At 42.0% G+C, this 19,592-nt stretch overlaps 1 protein-coding gene across 2 annotated transcripts in view; it reads left to right on the forward strand.

Moving 5' to 3' along the window:
- lsp1a (lymphocyte specific protein 1 a) overlaps positions 1-19,592 on the forward strand; it is a 191,446-nt gene that overhangs the window by 65,015 nt on the left and 106,839 nt on the right. For both annotated transcript variants that reach the window (XM_063062014.1, XM_063062013.1), the window contains exon 2: positions 6,268-6,429. In XM_063062014.1, coding sequence (XP_062918084.1) covers positions 6,268-6,429 — 162 coding nt within the window. The remainder of the gene's footprint in view (positions 1-6,267; positions 6,430-19,592) is intronic.

Genomic DNA, 19,592 nt, shown 5'->3' on the forward strand with positions numbered 1-19,592 from the left:
GGAATAGTCCAAGTAGCTGTGAGAGTCCATAGGCATCAGTAGATAAGCTGTCTCCAGAAATAGAGACAGAAAGATCAAGAAAGGGGAGGGAGATGTCAGAAATGGACCAGGTAAATTTGAGGGCAGGGTGAAAGTTGGAGGCAAAGTTAATGAAGTCAATGAGCTCAGCATGCTTGCAGGAAGCAGCGCCAGTGCAGTTGTCGATGTAGCAAAAGAAAAGTGGGGGACGGATAGCAGTATAGGCTTGGGACATGGACTGTTCCACAAAGCCAACAAAAAGGCAGGCATAGCTGGGACTCATATGGGGGCCCATGGCTGCACCTTTAGTTTGGAGGAAGTGGGAGGAGCCAAAGGAGAAATTATTGAGAGTAAGGACTAATTCCGCTAGACGGAGGAGAGTGGTGATAGAGGGGAACTGGTAAGAGCAGATAGATTGTCTCAATTGCAGTCAAAATTTATTGGAGAATGATTACAGCCCATATTTCCTGCTGAGCTAATGAAACAGTGTTGGGGCACAGTGCACTCACCAAACATCATCTTAAAATCCCTCAATGGGGTGCAACAATTTCTTAGTTAAGAAAGGCTGATATAATAGCTTCCGTGTGACTGCTGATAATCTAGCATTGTATACCAATGAAGAACTTTATGTGGAATCTTTGTTGTAATATAGTTAATTTGTCAGCACAATGTTGTATAAACTGCTCCCTACTATCAAGAAAATGTTAAGTTCAAACCATGTTGCTCAAGAGATCAGAGTAAACTTCTGTTTCAAAATAGTAGACTTGATCCTGCAATTTTCTGAATTCATCTGAGCAATGATGACTAACACTTGATACATAGTTGTCAAATAATGTTGGTATATTTCTAGCACATAAGGGAACAGGATGATTGTTCTGATGCTTGACATGTCATTCAAGATGTTACCAAATTTTGAATGTTGACTGATGGAGACTGAAAATCTCAGAAACGGGGAGGGCCTGGAAGATTTTTTTTGCTGATTTATAGGTAGCCAGTGGAACACAATGGAAAAGACTTGAGTCTGAACCTTCTAAGAAATGTGAAAGCTCTCAGTAAAGTGAGACAGCTTGGGCTGAGTAGTGGCCATGGACTTATCCCTCCTGAGGCAGCATCCTTTGGAAAGAAGCAAAATGTAGAAGAGATTTTGAAAATTGCTAAGTTTCCAAGGCAGACCAAAATTATATATGCTGTCTATCAAGGAACACCCTGCAGAGATGCAAGAGGCTGTCGATGCTGTATTTTTTTGAAATGAATTGACTTTATCTCTCACGTCCTTCGCATACATGAGGAGTAAATATCTTTATGTTACATCTCTGTCTAAATGTGCAATCTGCAATAATAGTAATTTATAATAAATAGGACAGTCATTGTAACAGAAATACACTCAAATCAGTGTGAGATAATCAATCTGATGGCCTGTTGGAAGAAGCTGTTGGTCTTGGCTTTTATGCTGCGGTACCATTTCCCAGATGGTGGCAGCTGGAACAGTTTGTGGTTGGGGTGACTTAAGGTTCCCAATGACCCTTCTGGCCCTTTTTACACACTTCTCTTTATAAAAGTCGTGAATCAAGGGAAGTTCACAACTATGGATGCGCTGGGCTGACTGCACCACTCTGCGCAGAATCCTGCAATTAAGGGAGGTACAGCCCCCATACCAGGCAATGATGCAGCCAGTCAAGATGCTCTCAATTGTGCCCTTGTAGAAAGTTCTTAGGATTTGGGGGTCCATACCAAACTTCTTCAACCACCTGAGGTGAAAGAGGCACTGTTATGCCTTTTTTACCACACAGCTGGTGTGTACAGACCAGGTGAGGTCCTCGGTGATGTGGATCCCAAGGAACTTAAAGCTGATTACCTTTCAACCCCAGATCCACTGATGTCAATAGGGGTTAGCCCATTCCTCCTGTAATCCACAACCAGCTCCTTTGTTTTTGCGACATTGAGGGAGAGGTTGTTTTCTTGACACCCACTATGTCAGAGAGATGACTTCTTCCCCGTAGGCCACCTTGTAATCTGGAGCAAAAAAAAATCGGGCAGTATATGTGGAGGCAGAGAGGGATGGTTGACGTTTCAGGTCGAGTCCCTTCATAGGTTCTTGACCTAACAATGACGGCCCCTCTACCTCCACGTGTGCTGGCTGACCCACGGAATTACTCCAGTAATTTATTCTTTCTCCTTACATCCTACAGATATTTATTTTGCAACTTAATCTGTCTGTTTCCTCTTGTTCCTATTCCCTAGATACAAATCTCAGGCAGATCTAAGTATTGGTGCTCAGGAGATTGGATAATGAATAATTCCACTAATCCCATATTTGGTAGTGTAACCCAACAGCTGTCAGCCAGCTCAGTTTGGCTGGTGTAAGGAGCTGCAGCTTTTCAAGTATGTAGCCAAGGGAACTGTTCGGCGTGGCACAATTAAAAAAAAGACTTATCATCTAGACAAAATATTTGAAGCAAGTTGGGGAGTTTTGTAGATTTTCCAGTTTCTGCACTTACAGCATCAGCACTACCTTCCTCGCCGTGTGCTTTCTTGAATTTAATGTGGTACCATCATTTTAATTGAGACAACCTGCCATCTTTTGCTTTAAAATCTTTGTGATCAGCTTCTTAGCTAGCTCTCCTGACTTGTTTTTCTTTAAACATTGGCCTACTGACACACACACACACACACACACACACACACACACACACACCCCTCCTCTAGTTACAATGGAAAGCCATTGACCGATGTCCCCCTCAACATGTTGATTCTTACCTTCACACTTCTGTTTTTTAGGAATGTTCCCTGTTGTCTCTCATGTAATGCCCATTCTTCTTGCAGTTTATCATGTAGATATATCAAGCGTGCAATTATAGATTTTGGCACTCCAGTTATATCTGCCAGTTGATGATGAGTGATAGCTTTTAACTTGGGCCAGTAGGGTAACTTTTTCGACTAGTGTCAGATCTTTTCATGGCATCTTGGCAAGGGGCTGAAATTTTAAGTCAGAATAATGAACAAAATTAACGTCCACTTACTCAAATGGATAACATAACACACGCACACGACTGATGCTATTTAAAAACTGTTTGCTCTAAGCACGGTGTAGAGTCTAACAGCCACATGCAACGGGCGTTATTTAGAAACTGATTGGCAACAGTCTCCAGTCTCAATTAAGCAGCATAGTGTCCAAATGAACAAAGGGAAACTGGACTATTTTCTTAATGTTTTTGTTCTTTAAGAGTTGCTCCAAGTAAGTGGCTGCCCCCAATTAAGTAATGGCCCAGTTAACCAAAATCCATTGTATTTGGAAAATACTTACACCTATTTCAATAGTTTTAATTGTTACTGACAACTGGACATGTTTAGGAACAGTTTAAAGCTGTTGCCTGTGAGGCCACTCCAGTTTATGGAAAATCATTGGGTAAGAGACATCAGCTCATTCAACGCCCCCAACACCACCCCCCACTCCATCCAGAGGAAAGAACCATGGGGAGAGATTGGGCAGAGGACCAAACCTGGTATGACCCTTCTGCCCACTACAGTTAAGAACTAGAGTATAGGGTAAGCTTCCAATCACTGACATGTTGGCAATTTGGGCTGTCCTAGAAGTTAAGATTTTCTTTACTGTGTGGGATCCATCCATACATATTAACTGATCATGTTTGTGTAAAATAGCCGCTAATGAATATGTAATGAAACACCTTCAAAGTGCCTACTTGGGATGCTATAAAAATGTGTGCAGGCATTCCTCCTCCCTCTTTTTTTTCCTTTCTTTCACCCTCTCCTTCCTTTCACCTTCTTCCTTTCACCTTTACTCTATTCCTTTTGCTCTTTTCTCCTTTGCTGTTTCCTCCCCTTCCCTTTTTTTTGCAGCCTTTCCTCTCCCTTTATGCCTCCCCTTTTACTCACCCACTCCTTTTATTCTCACCCCTCTTGGTCTTTATGTTTGCTGGGTCTTTGTCACAAGCTTACAACTGTATCAAGATTTAGATTTTTGGAACAACGCTACAATTCTCGAGAGCTCACATAGCAAAAGATAAAGGTACTTACAAGCACTTACACACCATTGCATGTTGATGGGCTCTTGTGCAGTCTCAGCTAGGGTGGTCTTGATTAGATTAAGTCAATCCTCAATACTCGAATGATATACATTGTTTGTAGTACTTAAGTGAATTCAGAGATTATTTTGCCAAATGTACATGTCTGTTAGTAATCAAAACCCTTGCCTTGGCTGGCTAATGTCAGTGAAATAATTACCTCAGACTACAGCTGAAGAAGCCATGTTGAATGTGGTCTCTTTATGGTGTGAGTGTCACATTGAACAAGTCTGTATGTTTTTCCAGCCTCACTGGTAGCTGTGTTGAAAGATTGTCAGACAAATTGCAAACAGTGTGAAAAGATCTCGGCGTTCAGTGCAGTTTCCTTGATCCTCTGCAAAGGTTTGATAGGAGTGTAAGAGAGCCTTTGTAGAAAGCCTGATCACTCTAAGCAAACAAATTCATGAACTACAGACAATTGTGTTCCATCTTTGTTAAGGTATCTTCTGATAAGGACAAGTTTGTTAATGTATGATATATTGGGATTTAGGCATCCCATTCACTGTGTATTCTGATAACTACCTAGGTTGTAATCTGGTTACTGTGGTATCCTCCTGTTTGTTTCCACTAATTGTATCATTATCATTTAAAACCTGTAATCATCACAAAGTAAGTTTCTACAACTGTATATTAAGAAACTGAAGACTAAGAAAATGAACTGCAGAAACAAACATTATTTCAAGTGGCATTAGCCAAATTTGATGTTCTTAGTATGTTAATGTCAGTCATGTATAAGATGGATGACTTGGTTGGGAGGTTGTGTACCAATGTACGTGGCATCAGGCAGTTCCTTTTCATTTCTCATAGTCTGACAGCACAGAAACAGGCCTTTAGCCCATCTAGTATGCACTGACTGTCAACCATGGTTTACTTTAAGAAAAATTGTATTATAGCCCAATTTATTCTCCCCAGTTTAGATTTCCAATTTTCCACCTCACTCACACCCACCCACCCAGCCACCAGCTCTCAGGGTGAACCTCAAGTCATCCTCATGCCCTGAAACCTTGCCTCAAGGTCCCTCCAGGCTCCTTCTACTGAGACATACCACTTGTGACATTTTTGATAAGTGCAACTTTTGCATTCAAATTTGGAAGAGGCATTGGACTGCTCTCTAAATTACAGGCCTTTATGGAGCACTCTATTGTCTTCACTCTGCCCTCCTGCACCTTACCTCTTCAGAAGTCTGTACAGGTTCCTTTGCCCGTGAAGGACTCTTTCAGCCTCTCCTTCCTCTATAAGCGAGGTTAAACTGAAACCTTGTATTGTGGAGCGATTTCTATTACTTCCTGAGGTCAGAGACAAGAGGAAAGACATAACTAACATGGGCAAACGCTTGTGAACCAATTGAGTTCACAAGTAATGTTTTGGACAGGTGGTAATGAATATAAGAAGCACATTAAGGAGTTCATTAGCACCAGAAAAAAATGTGAATACTAATTTCTAGGTTTTGAGTATCTACTGAAAGCTTGTTGTTTTTCACAACAATTTGGAATTCCGTGCAAATCAATGTGATCACAAAATCTGATGCATTTCCAAAGAGGAAGTAAAATGGTCACAGATCAAGAAAGTGGTGAGGCAAAGAGATCAGAAAAGGCTATCTGGAGAGAAGAAGCTGAAGAACTGAGGAACAGCCATCCTTGTGGGTGCTGAGGATGTAAGGAAAGAGAAACCACTTCTGTTTGACAAAAAAAACCATTTGAATAGCCTTTACTTACAGGAGGAGATCAGGGTGGGTGCTGGAATTTAAGTCTGACTGTTTTTCGAGGGGCACTTTCAACATGTGTTATGACACATATCCTTGAGTGTTAAGCTGCCTGGTTACTGGGGAGTAATGACTTGGCCTTTGTGTTGCATCCTCCTCCCTCCCATTTACCCCACCTGCATTGTTCCAATCCCTGCCTCAATCCCATGTGCTTCTGGAGGAGATAAAATGATGATTTTTGTATCTTCAGAAACCCAGTTTTTTTTTCTTTGGCTTTCGAATCTGATCATAAGCAATTGAGAAAAAATATTTTAGTGTAATCAGCATGCTTTCTGCAATTATTCGTCCAGAACTTCTTCCCTACGCAAGTGAAAATGCAGTACTCGCTAATGTTGATCTTTCTGCCATTTAATTTGCCGTCTACTGTGAGCAGATTAATATAATTTCAAATTGCTCTTTTCCTAGGTTGACTGCACAGAGGAGTATAGAGGACGAGGAGGAGATAGCCCGTGAGCGCCGGCGTCGGGCACGTGAAGCACGGCGATATGACGAGGATGACAATGGGTCCTATGCTAGCAGCACTTCCACTCCAGTGTTTGAGAGCCACCTAACCACTAAGGAAAACCAGTAGGTCCTTGCTCGTGAACAATTGGTCATGTTTACCCAATCTATTAGAGTTTTTCGAGGAGATTACCGGGAAAGTGGATGAAGGGAAGGCAGTGGATGTTGTCTGCATGGAGTTCAGTAAGGCCTTTGACAAGGTCCCGCATGGGAGGTTAGTTAGGAAGATTCAGTCGCTAGGTATACATGGTGAGGTAGTAAATTGGATTAGACATTGGCTCAGTGGAAGAAGCCAGAGAGTGGTGGTAGAGAATTGCTTCTCCGAGTGGAGGCCTGTGACTAGTGGTGTGCCACAGGGATCAATGCTGGGTCCATTGTTATTTGTCATCTATATCAATAATCTGGATGATAATGTGATAAGTTGGTTCAGCAAATTTGCTGATGATACAAAGATTGGAGGTATAGTGGACAGTGAAGAAGGTTTTCAAAGCTTGCAGAGGGATTTGGACCAGCTGGAAAAATGGGCTGAAAAATGGCAGATGGAGTTTAATACAGACAAGTGTGAGGTATTGCACTTTGGAAGGACAAACCAAGGTAGAATATACAAGGTAAATGGTAGGGCACTGCAGAGTGCAGTAGAACCGAGGGATCTGGGAATACATATACAAAATTCCCTAAAAGTGGCGTCACAGGTAGATAGGGTCATAAAGAGAACTTTTAGTACATTGGCCTTTATAAATCAAAGTATTGAGTATAAGAGTTGGAATGTTATGGTGAGATTGTATAAGGCATTGGTGAGGCCAAATTTGGAATATTGTGTTCAGTTTTGGTCACCAAATTACAGGAAGGATATTAATAAGGTTGAAAGAGTGCAGAGAAGGTTTACAAGGATGTTGCCGGGACTTGAGAAAAAGTTACAGAGAAAGGTTGAATAGGTTCGGACTTTATTCCCTGGAGCATGGAAGAATGAGGGGAGATTTGACAGAGGTATATAAAATTATGATGGGTATAGATAGAGTGAATGCAAGCAGGCTTTTTCCACTGAGGCTGGGGGAGAAAAACCAGAGGACATGTGTTAAGGGTGAAGGGGGAAAAGTTTAATGGGAACATTAGTGGGGGCTTCTTCACACAGAGAGTGCTGGGAGTGTGGAATGAGCTGCCAGATGAAGTGGTAAATGCGGGCTCACTTTTAACATTTAAGAAAAACTTGGACAGGTACATGGCTGAGAGGTGTGTGGAGGGATATGGTCCAGGTGCAGGTCAGTGGGACTAGGCAGAAAAATGGTTCGGCACAGCCAAGAAGGGCCAAAAGGCCTGTTTCTGTGCTGTAATGTTCTATGGTTCTAATTTATAATAATTTTCCATCAGCTTGGTGATGTAGTTTTGATACGAGGAGACACTAAAAGAGGAATGCTTTTGCACTTGGTGAGCATGAGCAGTGAGGTACCTGCACTTCATTAAGGGTTTTTCACCCTATGGAAGCTGAAAGCCTCATTGTTCCTGTCACCCTTTGTGTCAGTTTTCATTTTATGACTCTAGTGTGCACTGGACATCTCCAGAGGAACCTGCCTCTGGCGCTGCACCTTCAGAGGGGATGGTGCCATCTGGCTCGGTCCTTCCCGACTTACTGATTTCATGCTGCAGTTATGTTTCCACGATCAGGTGCTTGTAATAGTCATATTACATTTGGAAATGGGAGATAAAGGGCTTTTCGGGAATGGTGCAAGTGGGGAAGATAAGCTAATCAGAATAATGCACATACCTTCTTGTGGTAATGCCACATCTTGGAGCTATCTTTCATTATCAGTTCACAGTGAGCAGAAGATTCTGGGGATTGTGGTGGGCGAGAGGTCCAGAATGCATGCAGAGGTCTAAATCTCAAGCTGTACTCTATTCAGTTACTCCATTTATACAACAAATGCAAGTTACAAAATTTGCTGGACATGTTGTACAAAAGGATTATGACTCAATATGTTTTTCCATACTCCTCTGTTGTTTAAGCCAGAGTACAGGAAGGAACAGAACACGAGATAATTGTAACAGAATTTTAACCTGATGTTCTCTGGAAGTAGTTTTGGAATCTTACGACTTAGCCCTTTGAAATCCCTGGGCTATCAAATCCAGAAGATAGGCATCTAACCGAATGCCTACCCCTCCTCATAAATTAGTTTTCAAAGTTAGTCCTTTGTGGACTTTTTACCGGCATTTAAAGCATTCTTCCTTTGAAGAACCGGATAGATCTTCCTGTGGATACTGCGCTGAGCTGAGTTTTTCCCAGGTGAAGGCTGTGGTACAGTTTTCCATTCAGTATGGAGTCAGCTGTGAGACGCCGGCACTGTGCAACAAGAGATTTCCGCAGGTGTCCTAGTTTGTGAATAGAAGATCCACCCACAAAAACATGCTCGGTTAATGTGATGCTTGTATAGCAATCCAATGGAAATAAATTGAAATTGGCTGCCAGATAAAGTAAAAGTTCTTATCTGATTTAATCAGGAATATTTAAATTAAATGTTACTAATTTGCATGTGCATCTTCGGTCTCCACAGCTCAAGAACAGAATTAGGGTGGGGGTCATGGTGGTATTGTAGATAGTCTGCAGATATCTGAAGATCTGGATGGAGGGTGTACATAATGCAGTTGAGTTAGCTGAACACTCTTGCATTCTTTTCTGCTGTCAAGACCATCACAAGTCTAAGATAGCTAAGTACTTGACCAGAAGGAAAACTGACAGCTCATCGGGGATGGGGAGACTGTGCCTGCCTGATGGGAGCCCTTGGGAAGGCATCCTACCTAAAACTCAGCCTTTGGTGCCATTGCCCAAAACTCCATTCCAGAGCTTGTTGCATGTTACAACCTTATAACTTCGTAAGAAGGTGAATCTGCCATCCATCCTCTTGGGAAAAAACAAGCCCTCAAAGCAGACAAAATCCCGGCCACAGCCCAAAACAACACATAGTGAAAAAGTGAATGTGGTGTGAGTTCATAACTCCATCTCTCTCAGAATGAGAGTCAGAATGAGGTTTAATATCACTGGCATAGGTTATGAAACTTGTTGTCTTTGTGGCAGCAATACATTGCAATATATAATAGAAAAGCAAATGTGAATTACAGTAAGAATATACTGTATATAGATATATAAATATATATTTTAAATAATTACATTAAATAAGTAATGCAAAAATTAAAAATTAAAAAAGTAATGAGGTAGTGTTCATGGGTTCAATGTCTATTCAGAAATTGGATGGTAGAGGGGAAGAAGCTGTTCCTGAATCATTGAGTGTGTGCCTTCAGGATTCTGTACCTCCTTCCTGATGTTAGCAATGAGAACAAGGCATATCCTGGTTGACGGGGGTACCTTTTTGAGGCATCGTTCCTTGAAGATGACTTGGATACTATGGAGGCTAGTACCCATGAAGGAGCTGACTAAGTTTACAGCTCTCTGCAGCTTATCTCAATCCTCTGCAGTAGCCTTTCCCTTCCCCGCCCCCCCCCACCCTCCCACTTTACCAGACGGTGATGCAGCCAGTTAGAATGCTGTCCATGGTAAATGTGTAGAAATTTGCGAGTGTCTTTGGTGAGGAAGAGGAAGGTATACCAGGTGCTCTGAAAGAAGTCAACTGATTGGAGTGATTACACTGTGCTCTCTTTGCTGTCCATCACAGGAAAAGATGTTATGAGACATTCTCCTCCTTAGTGACCAAAGGGCTCCTTCGGATTTAGAACGCATATTCTCCCATTCATAGCCACAGTCGTCATGATCCTTACAGCAAGCCCTAGAAAGCAGCACTGACATCTCATCTTCTGGGACCTTGTAAAAGTCATCAACTTGATTAACTGAGTGGGATTATGGAGAATTCTGTTCAGATTTGGTTATCTAATAAAGTTTGTCACTATCGTTGCTTTGCTGTACAGTGGCATGAGATCTGGAATCTTCAGCAGACCCAGTCTCATTGCAAAGAGTCCTGCAAGGTTCTGTTATAAGTCCAGCCATCCTGTCAAATTTCTTTCACCTCCAGCCAAAGCACTGGCCCTCTGGAGTGGAGTTAATCTATGGGACTAACAGGGAACTGTTCATCCTTCATCAATTCCAGTTCAAGACCAAGATTGCCCCAACTACAGTATATAAATATTTTTTGTGTTCCTTTCCAGTCAGAGGCTGAACTTCAAACCATCAGTGATTTGTTCTTTTTTTTAAAAAAATGTACTAGAGATAGGGGGCCCACTAAATATCCATAGATCAAACGTCCACACTAACTTTCATCTGCTACCGAATACCACACCCTAAAAATCAGGATTCACAATGAAACTCTGGTCAACATTGATCGCTCCTCCTACCTTTGGGCAAACCCATCAGGGGTAGGCATATATCAGTGGCAAAATCCTCAGCAATTTCAGTGCATCAACACAACATCTAGCTATTGGTTTAACACTGTTGGCAGTCCAAAACCTCAGTTTGGCACCGAACCATTGATCTAGCATGCAGCAGTGATGCTTCCCTCCAGTAAGCAGAAGGGCCTACTGTAAGAGACTGGGTGATCTTACAGTAGGAAATTCAGAGCACAATGCTGTCATTGCTGAAAAGTCTCCATTTTTGCTGATAGGATGGACGAGCAATTGTTAGGGTCTCTTCCCAGGCCAAGGTCCCTCAATCTTGAGGCAGCCAGCTCCTTCAACCAGCTTTGAGTAAGCCTCATCATCACCAAACTTCCAAAGGGCAACCTACTCCAAGGTATGACACAGGATTCATAGGATTACAGAGAAGCCAATAAGCTCTTTAACTCCTACTTAGAAAAACTGTGACATCTTCATGGTCAGATGGGAATTTCTGATGCAAGACTATCAAACTTTTGAGTTCCTCCAGTGGGGGTCCATAGAAGCCAATCACAAGTAGAGTGGAAGGTGTGTGCAAGGACATCAATTATCCTCCCATCTGAAGAGATAATGAAAATTGCAAACATTCTTTGGATGATCAAAGTTATCTGTTTTACGTATTAGCAGAGTACACTGGGCCCCGAATAATGGATTTTACTCCTTTTCTCATAGATTTCTTATTAAATTCAATCCTTCAGATTCCAATAGCTGCAAAAGCATGGAAAATTTGTGTTTTGGGTGATTTTCATAGGACAAAAATCCCTGCTAATCAATCCAGTTTCAGAGCATGGCGTTCAAACATTTCCTCAAGGGAAATAATCTGTAGGACGTTCTATTACACTTTGTGCTGCCAAGTGCTATTACATAACAAGGTGCTTTTTTTTTCTAATTGTGTGGTTGCATCCTGGATCATTGAAATTAGGCCCAAACACAAAATAATCTGCAGATGCTGGGGTCAAAGCGACACTCACAACATGCTGAAGGAACTCAGCAGGTCAGGCAGCATCCGTGGAAACGTCGACTCATTGAATTTAGGCCGTTGTCAATGTTTTAGTTGGGAATGTTTTTCCATTTACAGTGGGCTCTTTCAAGTGTTGCTGAGGTCTTTATAATTTATGATGAGGAGGCTTGCATTCCAGTTTTTGTGAAAGTTGAGGTACAATAAGTATTCCTGATAGTTCCTGCCTAACTGTAAAAGGGTGGAATGTCCAATTGTTCTTGTGCATGGGTGTAAAACACTATGTAAAGCAGCAGCCCATTTTATTGTAATAAGGAGAGATAGAAAACGTCTGGTATGAAACATTGGGTAAGTCACGATCATTCTCTTTATCTTATCTGTGTTGGGCACGTGGCCAAGTGGTTAAGGCATTCGTCTAGTTACCTCAAGGTCGCTAGTTCAAGCCTCAGCTGTGGAAGCGTGTTTGTGCCCTTGAGCAAGGCACTTAATCACACATTGCTCTAGTCTGTGTGAGGAGTGGCGTTCCACACAGACTTCCAATCTGTGCCTTGTAAGGCATGAAAATGCCCGACGCAGGCCTCTCATGGTCTGAGTCGACGTTCCCCATGTGGGCACGTGGCCAAGTGGTTAAGGCATTGGACTAGTGATCTGAAGGCCATGAGTTCGAGCCCCAGCCGAGGCAACGTGTTGTGTCCTTGAGCAATGCACTTAATCATACATTGCTCTGCGATGACACTGTTGCCAAGCTGTATGGGTCCTAATGCCCTTCCCTTGGACAACATCGGTGTCGTGGAGAGGGGAGACTTGCAGCGTGGGCAACTGCCAGTCTTCCACACAACCTTGCCCAGGCCTGCACCCTGGAGAGTGAAGACTTTCCAGGCACAGTTCCATGGTCTTGCAAGACTGATGGATGCCTTTATCTTATTTGTACTGATTTATGTCACCCGCAAATAAGGCTATCACAGATGACATCCTCCACATGCTCCATGAAACTGCTTCTTTCACTTCTTTTGCGCCTTTTCTTCTCTTTCAAATGCGAGCAAATGAGCAATCTGGCACTTCGCTGTCTCTGAGTGGGTTCCGGGAGGCGAGTGGCCTCCTCGAGGCCAAGAACCTTGGAGACAGGGCATCAGCCCATCATCGGCCTCATATCTTGCCAATAAAAGCAACGAGGAAGATTGAAAACATCGAGGTGAGTCAGTGTTCAGCACCTTCTGCCAGCTTCTCATTTCCTACTGCTGGAAAGGGTGTCTACCTGTGACGTTATTGATGCTGTTTGTAGATTGGACTGTAGCTCTCATTACGATGTGTTTTCTTGTTTTCTGGTCGCTCCTTTTCTGTCGCTATTTTTGGGATATTTTGAATCAGGATGGCCTGCAGAAAATGTTCACTGAGCTGATCTGAAGATGGACTCTTAAGTTTTTGTATTTTTATTCTGTGTCTTTGCTCATTCTTTTTGTTGCCGTTTGCGCGGTGTTGTTTTGCACGTGGGTGGGGTGGGGTTGATGTTTTTCTTTGAACGGGTTGCACAGCTTGCTTTCTTTCATGGCTGTCTGTGGGGAAGATGAATCTCAGGGTTGTATACTGCAGGGGTCCCCAACCTTTTTTGCACCACGGACTGGTTTAATATTGACAATATTCTTGCGGACTGGCCGACCGGGGGGTCGGGGGGGGGGTGTTCAAGTAGGGTTAAACTACCTCAACATATCTTTTACAGTTAGGGTTGCCAACTTTCTCACTCCCAAATAAGGGACAAAAGTAGCTGTCAAATCCCGGGACACTTTACCCCAAGAACGGCTACCATGACCATGAATCCTTGCGCAGACACCTGTGTGCGCATGCGTAATATGCGCATGTGTGTATGTGTCGATTCTTTTCCCCCCACAAATCGGTTTTGCCTTCATCTTCCTGACTACTGTATACTGTACATACATTATTTCTACTTTATATAGGCTGTGTATTTATGATATCATTCCTGCTTTTACTATATGTTAGTGTTATTTATTTTCGGTTTTATGTGTTATTTGGTAGGATTTGTTAGGTTATTTTTTTTGAGTCCGGGAACGCACAAAAATTTTTCCCATATAAATTAATGGTAATTGCTTCTTCGCTTCATGCCGTTTCGGCACGAAAGGTTTCATAGGAACGCTCTACCTTAACGGGGGAAATACTGGACCAGGGCGGTCCCGTATGGGACAAACCAATTTAGCCCAATATACGGGATGTCCCGGCAAATACGGGACAGTTGGCAATCCTATGTTCAAGTTCAACAGTACGTGACAAGGAATGAGGAAAGGTGCAGCTGACTCATATCGTTTCCTCACAGCCCAGTAGCACATGCTTTGCGGTCTGGTGGTTGGGGACTGCTGGTATACTGCATACACACTTTGATTATAAATGTACTTTGAATCTTTTGAATTATAGTCCCATGTCACAAGCTACAGTGAAGAGATTTATTTTTGCAAGCTGTCCAGATAGATGAAGCTGTGTATAATTACACTGAGGTAATGAAAAGAAAACAGAATAATAATAATATGCTGTTGCAGGTACAGGTACAGAGAAAGTGCAGGCCGACAAAGTGCAAGGGCATGACAAGGTAGAACGAGAGATCAGGAGTTCGTCTGCTATGAGGGGCTCACTCAAGAATGATAACTGCTTGAATCTGGTAGTTCAAGTTTTCAGACTTCTGTATCTTCTCCCCAAAGGGAGAGAGGACAAGAGAGAATGACAGGGGAAGGAGAGGTTTTGATGAGGTTGGCTGCTTTCCTGAGGCGGTTTGGAGTGTAGGCAGAATCCATGGTGAAAAGCCCTTTTTTTTTAGGTGGATTGGACTATGTTCACAACTCCGTAATTTCCAGCAATCCTGGGCAGGGTACTTGACACTCAAAGCTGTGATATATCCAGAGAGGATGTAGATAGTGCATTTATAAAAATTGTTAAGAATCATTAGCGACATCCTGAATTTTCTTAGGCTTCTGAGGAAGTAGATGTGCTGGTGTGCTTTATTGATCATCGTGTCTGTGCGGTTGCACCAGGAGGAGTTTTTGGTGATACTTTACACCTGGGAACCTGAAGCTCTTGGCCACTTCCACCATCAACAGCACTGGTGCAAAAACCCTACTTCCTGAAGTCAATGACCAGCTCCTTTCTTTTGCTGATATTGAGGGAAGATATTGTTGCTTTGACACCAAGTTCATTGTCAAAATTGCTACCACTATGCTTTGTGGTACTGATCAATACCAAGTTTTTGGCACAAGCAAGAAGGCTCACGTACTGCTCTCCTTCCTTCAGAAGTTAAAGAAAGAGGTAAAGAGAGAGAGAAAGAGGAAAAAAAGGGGTGACATAGGATTAGAAGATGTAGAATCCTGTGGGTAGAGATAAGAAACTGCAAGGGTAAAAAGACCCTGATGGGAATTACATACAGTCCTCTAAACATTAGCCAAGATGTGGGATACAAATTACAATGGGGATTAAAAAAAAGGCATGTAAAAAGGGCAAGGTTACAATCATCACAGGGTATTTCAATATGCAGGTAGAGCTGGCTGAAGTTGATTGGAAGGGGACAATAGCAGAGATGAAGTCAGAACAGCAATGGCTAGAGTTTTGGGGGGCAATTGGGAAGGTGCAGGATACATGCTACCCAAAGATGAAGAAGCATTTTAAAGGAAGGATGAGTCAACTTGGCAGAGAAGGGAAGTCAAAGGCAGCATAAAAGAAAAAGAGAAGGCATATGATGCAGCAAAAATTAGTGGGAGGTTAGAAAATTAGGATGCTTTTAAAAACCAACAGAAGGCAATTTAAAAAGCCATAAGGAGAGAAAAGATTAAATATGAAGGTAAGCTAGCTTATAATATAAAAGAAGATGCCAAAAGTTTTTCAGCTATATAGAGAGTAAAAGAGAAATGAGAGTAGATATCAGACCACTGGAAAATGATGCTGGAGAGGTAGTAATGGGGAATGAGAAAATGGTGAACGAACTGAATAAGAATTTTGCATCAATCTTCACTGTGTAAGACACTAGCAATATGCCGGAAATTCTGTCATGGGGCAGAAGTGAGTGTAATTGCAATTACTAAGGAGAAGGTGCTTGCGAAACTGGAAGGTCTCAAGGTAGATAAGTCGCCCCAATACAGAGCTCTGAAAGAGTTAGCTGAAGAGATTGTGGAGGCATTAGTAATGATCTTTCAAGAATCACTAGATTTTGGAATGGCTCCGGAAGACTGAAAAATTGCAAATGTCTTTTTACACTTTAAGAGGGAAGGGGGCCCCCGAGATCCTTACTAAATTTTATTGATGCCTCATAGGAAGCATCCTATCTGGATGCATAACATCTTAATATGGTAACTGCTATGCCTATGGCCTTAAGAAACTGCAGAGTTGTGGACACAGCTCAGCATGTCACAGAATCCAGCCTCCACTCCATGGAGTTGACAGTTCTCACTGCCTCAGTAAAACAGCCTGTATAACCAAAGGCCTCAGGCGCCCTGGAATTCTGTCGTCTTTCCTTTCTCATTGGACAGATGACACAAAGGCCTGAAAGCACATACCACCAGGCTCAAGGACAGCTTCTATCCCACTGTTGAATGGACCTCTTGTACAATAAAAGGAACCTTTGACCTTCTGATCTAATACATTATAATGTTGCACCTTGTTGTTTTCCTGCACTGCATTTTCTCTGCAGTGGTTACACTTTATTCTGCATTTTTATTAATTTACCTTATTCTAGCTCAATGCACTGTACGATGATCTGATCTGTGCGAACAATATGCAAGGCAATCCTTTCACTGTATCTTGGTACACATGACAATAATAAATCAAACCAGGAAAATCCTGTTGAGTTCCTCACTTGTTTGTTAGCTTATTGAAGATTGTGCATTGAACAGAGTTACGTTCAGCACTTACGGAAGAGAAAAACGAAAAACATCCATGAACTTTAGCTGCCAGTGGAAAAAGAGGAAACTAATTCTGACCATCTTGGGAATTGATGTTTGTCTTTACCTGATGAACTATCTTGGGAGCTCATTCGTATGTATGGGTGCCTGTAAGTTAGGTCATTACCAGGGGATGGCCTTTAGTTGATGTTGTTCACCGCCATTAAAAGATATTATTTTTTTGAACACTTATCCTTGTGACCTGCATTAGTAAACAATCAAATATAGAATAATCAATTCAAAGGTTCAATATAATGTCAGAGAAATGTATACAATATACATCCTGAAATGCTTTTTCTTCACAAAACATCCACGAAAACAGAGAAGTGCCCTGAAGAATGAACGACAGTTAAATGTGAGAACCCCAAAGTCCCCCCCCCCGCCAGCTCCCCCCTCCCGCACATAAACGATGGCGAACAACGATTCCCCCCTCCCCCACCGGCAAAATAAAAAGCGCACCCGCGACTGAGCAATTGATGTTACACTGGCCTTCTTTTGCCTTACATTTTTAAAAACTTCTTCTGCTTTCAAGACTACCTGTCAGCCAGAATTTTGCTCCCAGCCAAAGCATTTTGCACAGAAACAATTAAAACCATTGTCTTTTATAGAGACAAGTAGATGGGAAACTGTCTTTCACCTTTAGTCAGTATTATTCTTGTTCTTCTCAACTGCCCATTCACACTATTGCAATATACAACATAAATGTAGCTGCTGCTTCATTACGATACATAATGCCACACTGCCACACCTTTCAAAGGTATTTATCAATGGAATTCTGAAAGTACTTGCTATTAGCATATTGGTGAGCACTCTCCAGTGTTTGTCGTCCATTGGAATATATAAGAAATAATAGAGAAAAAGCAGGCCGGTGGAGGAATTCAGCTGGTCGGGGAACATCTGTGCACATTGAGACTCCAGATGATGGTCTCAACCTGGGTCCAGATGAAGGGTCTCAATCTGAAATGCCAACTGTCCATTTCCCTCCATGGATGACATCTGACACATTGAGTTCCTCCAGCAACTCTTCTTTTCCCTCCAGATTTCAGCATCTGTAGTCTCTTATTCCATGAATATATGAGGGGTGATTGATATGTTTGTAGCCAAAGGTAGAAGGAGTCAATTTTAGAAAACCTAGCACATTTATTTTTCAACATAGTCCCCTCCTACATTTACACACTTAGTCCAGCGGTCGTGGAGCATACGGACCCCTTCTTAGTAGAAGTCCAATATGGGTATCCCAAGCTCTCCGCTGCATGCCATTCAATTCTTCTCCGCATTCCCACAGAAGTATTTTCTCTTCTCCTAGCCATCTGGTTCTGGTTCCATCTGCCTTCCATCTCTCCCTTAATGGCTATCACCTCCCTTACTTAACAAATACCAGCACTGCTAGCCTTTTGTGTTCCTATTAATCACTCTCCCAGGTGTATCCATCTTCAACCTTACTTGTCTCTGACTGCCCCTCTTTTGTTATTCTTTGTGTGCACTTCCATTTATCACAAACCTGCTTCTGCCTTCTAATTCCACTCAAGTCCTCTCCTACCTGGTTTAATTTGTTCATAATCCTTTATCTCTTGATCCACCAATCACCTCTGTCTCATTATTCTCCCTCTTCATTTATAGCTACCTGCATGTCCATTCTTAGTCTTGATTTAGGGTTTTGACCCAAGATGTTGACAGTCCACTCCCCAGATACCACTTCACCCACTGAGTTCCTGCAGCAAACTGCTTGCAGACAAATGCTAGAACTCAGCCCTTCAGTAGAATGTGAAACAAAAATGAACAATGTCCCAGCCTCCTTCATTGACTTACAAAATCCCACCCCCCCCCCCTCTCTCCATCACTTTCATTGAACATAGTTTTTAGTCCTTGGTGCTCATCTGCTATCTAGGCTAAGTGACTGTTACTGTTCCTCTTGATAATGAGTGCAGGCAGGCTCTTTGTGTCTGGGTATAACGAGTGAGCTGCATCCCATCCTAAACAAGGTTCCCACTTGTTCGGTCCAGAGAGACCAGCCCTGTAATGTTCTGTTATGTCTTGTAACTTCAAAACATTAGACTACAAACTTTGTAATTCAGCGAAACTCCCAGGAGTCTGTAAGTACAAGTGTAATTCAAGTTTACTTTAAGCGAGCAAGTTGTGCACACATCACATGTATAGGTAGCGTGATGACTTATGCACTTATTGTATTTTTACATATAACCCGTAATTTAAATTATTGTAATATTAAATACACAGCTAAGTCAGTACTTATTTCTTTCCTCAGCAGGAAGGGCATGAGTTCCAAGTTATTTTTCACAACCTGACCTTTCAGGCTGACAGTTTGTTGCAGCCGTGTGGGATACTGTTCTTTATGCACTTATTGTTTATACCACTTTTTGTTTGAAATGTTAAGCTAAAATCTCATCTGCTTGTTCGAATTGTTCAAGTGCAATTTAAAGATCCTGTGGCGCAATTTCAATGTGGTTCTCATATCAAATTAATGTTTTTCCTTTGAAGCAAGGAATAGATAACTTGTTCAATAACTTTCATAACTGTTTATATGAATTTTCTGTATGCATGGCACTGCATTTAACATGGTTATTTAAGTAAAGTGGGGAATATGGTAAAATACTGTATCAAAACTATTTTCCTTATTTTTTCTTCTTACCATTCATTTCCTAACCTACCCTCGCTAAGTGTGCTTGCTAGGAAGGATCCCAAACATATTGACCTGTGTGCCAAAGACGTTTCAGAACAGAACCTGGAAAATATGACATTATCTTCTAAGACTTCCAAGATCAAAACAATATGTTTTCCCAATTTATTGATTTTGACATTTTTAATGCACTATTGTGATAATTTCTTGTGTATTCTTTAAACTCAGTTTGGTCAGTTGCCACAATACTTTGTAAGCTGAGATCACATGAAACGTCCAGCTCAAAGTGAAGAAAGATAGATATCTAATTGATCCCAAAGGAAATTCCAGTGTC

Source organism: Mobula hypostoma, chromosome 11 (genome assembly GCF_963921235.1).
Source record: "Mobula hypostoma chromosome 11, sMobHyp1.1, whole genome shotgun sequence".
Lineage (NCBI taxonomy): Eukaryota > Metazoa > Chordata > Chondrichthyes > Myliobatiformes > Myliobatidae > Mobula > Mobula hypostoma.